Source organism: Propithecus coquereli, unplaced genomic scaffold (assembly GCF_000956105.1).
Source record: "Propithecus coquereli isolate 6110/MARCELLA unplaced genomic scaffold, Pcoq_1.0 Scaffold175, whole genome shotgun sequence".
Taxonomy (NCBI): domain Eukaryota; kingdom Metazoa; phylum Chordata; class Mammalia; order Primates; family Indriidae; genus Propithecus; species Propithecus coquereli.
The window spans coordinates 3,944,562-3,947,318 of NW_012142190.1; the positions used below are offsets into that span (position 1 = coordinate 3,944,562).

The 2,757-nt window shown below is 32.4% G+C and overlaps 1 protein-coding gene across 1 annotated transcript in view; it reads left to right on the plus strand.

The window, feature by feature from the left end:
- Positions 1-2,757, plus strand: part of PDS5B (PDS5 cohesin associated factor B) — a 139,702-nt gene that overhangs the window by 27,664 nt on the left and 109,281 nt on the right. Inside the window, 2 exon segments of the mRNA XM_012642128.1 lie at positions 609-708; positions 2,531-2,619. Of these exon segments, the coding sequence (XP_012497582.1) occupies positions 609-708; positions 2,531-2,619 (189 nt within the window).

A 2,757-nucleotide genomic window follows, 5' to 3' on the forward strand; every position in this document is an offset into this window, starting at 1 on the left:
GTAGTGACTCAACTTTAGATCTTTAGTTTCTTCTATCATTATCCAAGTCTCTTAGAAACACATTTTCTTAATATATTTTTTCTTGTACCTTTTCTCCCAATACATTACTATTTATTTTGTTTCCTGTTTTATCCTTGGACTTACCTGTGTTCTGAGATGTGCTCGAGTAAATCTGCTTTCCCATAGCTGCTCCAGAATCCTTCCTGACTCCCCATTGCTGCCCACACCAGTTCATCCTCTTAGGGTGTTTTGGATCTTCTGGACCTGGAGTGGAACAGCCTGTATTTGGGCTCAGCTAAACTGATTTGACTTGGCGACTAGATTTAGAATGACTGAGTATCTCCTTCTCTATCTAATAAACATTTATTGACCATTTCTATTTAGGTTATATTATGTTATAAATAAGAAGCGAATATAGTTATCCTTGCATGGAAGGGATCTTAAGATCTTGTAGGCCAGTTATTCCTAAGAAAAGTGGCTTTGCCTTCTCTTTTTTATTCTAATTGAGTCTTAGTTTTTTCACTTATTTACTTAAAATAGCTTTTTAAAATACAGGAAGTATTTTGTTTTTCATAGAGATTTATAATATAGATATTTATGTTTTTCAGAATTTAAACAAGCAAGCATATGATTTGGCAAAGGCTTTACTGAAGAGGACAGCTCAAGCTATTGAACCGTATATTACCAATGTAAGTGTACTTGTAATTGGTTGTCAGAAGGATTAAGCCAAAAGTTTAAAGACTTGCTAGAAGCAAAACTTCAGCAAGTAGTATATACTTTCTATTTTGTGATGTTTTAACCATTAAGTTATGTATTTTCTTTCTCTTCCTTAATTGAAATTATTCTTGCTTAATATTGGCTGCAAAAATAACTCTCATCCTGTGTGTTCGTTCGTTCATTTGCTTCTTTCAAATTGCCTATGAACTAACAACTTTTATTTTGGTTAGCAAGATACACTATTTGTTTCTACTGATAGAAATACAGTTAAATGGAACTGTTCATTATTCAGAGAACTTGCTTACAGCTTTTCGTAGGTTGAATGGATTAGTACAAGAAGAAGATATGAACTATTATCAAGACCTAGAATTTGAAGAAGGCTAATATGAATGGCAGTAGTGATTTGGTGAAAGTTACTTATCTATTGCTGTTGCTGGGGTAGATTCCATATAAATGTATCTTTTCTGAAAAAGAGGAAGAATTTCAGTGAAATGAGCCTTTTCAATATCACCCCAAATCTACTTATTTATGATTGACCATCTTGTACTTATTTTTAGAAGAAATATTTTTCAGCTCCTATGTTCACTTACAGAAGCTTATTGTAAGTTTTATTTTCTCTCCATAGTTCCATTGAGGAGTTGCACAACTCTAGGTGGCACCATCCATATGGTATTTTATGTGGATGGTGCCTCCTGGAACACAAATATAGAATTTGGTGTTAATGGTGGCCCCTGGTATTGTGTAACAGCTCTGTTCTTCCACCTGCTTTTCGTTTTCACTCACTTCCAAAAAGTAAAGGATATAAATCTGTCTTCTTGAATAAAGTAAGAAAGAAAGCCTTTTATAATTACTTATGTATTTAATTCTCCTGAAGTTTATTGAAGGAGAATTTTTCTTGTAGCATACAAAAATTTAAAGTCAGTATATAAATATTAATATATCATGAAAAGATGTACTTTGAAAAATAGCATACTTCATAAAAAAGTACCTTTGTAAATCAAAGCTTTTGTTTCTGGCTTATAAGACCTTAAAGAATTCTAAGCACGTGATGATTTGGGAAAATGAATTTAATTTGTAAGGAAATTGTTCTGAATTGTGAACTTTCAGAAGCCTTAGAATCAAATTCTATGTCATCTATCTTAAGTAGGGAACTCCAAGTATTGATTTCTGCAGTTTTGTGAGTCTTGGGTATTGGCTGAGATAAATTGGTGGAATTGAGTTTTTTCATTATTGACTTAGTGGCACTTGAAGTGTGTAGACCGAGACTTAAGCATTCTGTGATTAATTATACCTTCTCTTTTCCTTGCTTCAAGTGACTCTGAATGACTATTTCCGTAGCCTATTAGAGAACACTAGGTGAGCTCCTCCTGGTGGTCATTTATTTAAACTGATATTGCCAAGCTACATGTTTTTTTTAGGGGAACACTTCCTTAATCTCTTTTTTTTTCTGGTATAAAAATAAGAAAAGAACACTGTGATATGTTGATATCTCTTCTGTGACTGGGGAAAATAAATATTTGATTGGGATAATTAAAGAAAAAGAAGTCCACGATAGAATGATGATATTTGTTTGATCTGGGTGATTAGGTTCATTATACTCTTCTTTCAACTTTTGTATGTTTGAAAATGTTTATAATAAAAATTCAAGAAAGAAAAAAGGCCAAAGAAATGCTTTTAGCAATCTTAGATAAATCAAGGTAAAAACATTTCTTTATCCCTTATACCTTATGTTAATTTCTTGCTATTTTTGCCAATAGGGGTTCTTGCCAACCCCTCCTTTTTTATTATAATTTAATCAAAAGCTGAGGAACAGGGGTCAGAGGACTAGCAGAGTGCTCTGAACATACTTTCAATTATGTACTTATTCCCAATGTCTTGTCCATTATTTTCTTATTTCTCCTTGTTTTCTTGTCCCTTGCCTTATTTATGGGTCAACTAATAAGTCATTAAGACTTGCTTTTTCCTCTCTTTAATTCCCTTATAAGTTTTCTTATTTTTCTACTTCAAACCGATATGTATAATTATGTGTAAAATCATTTT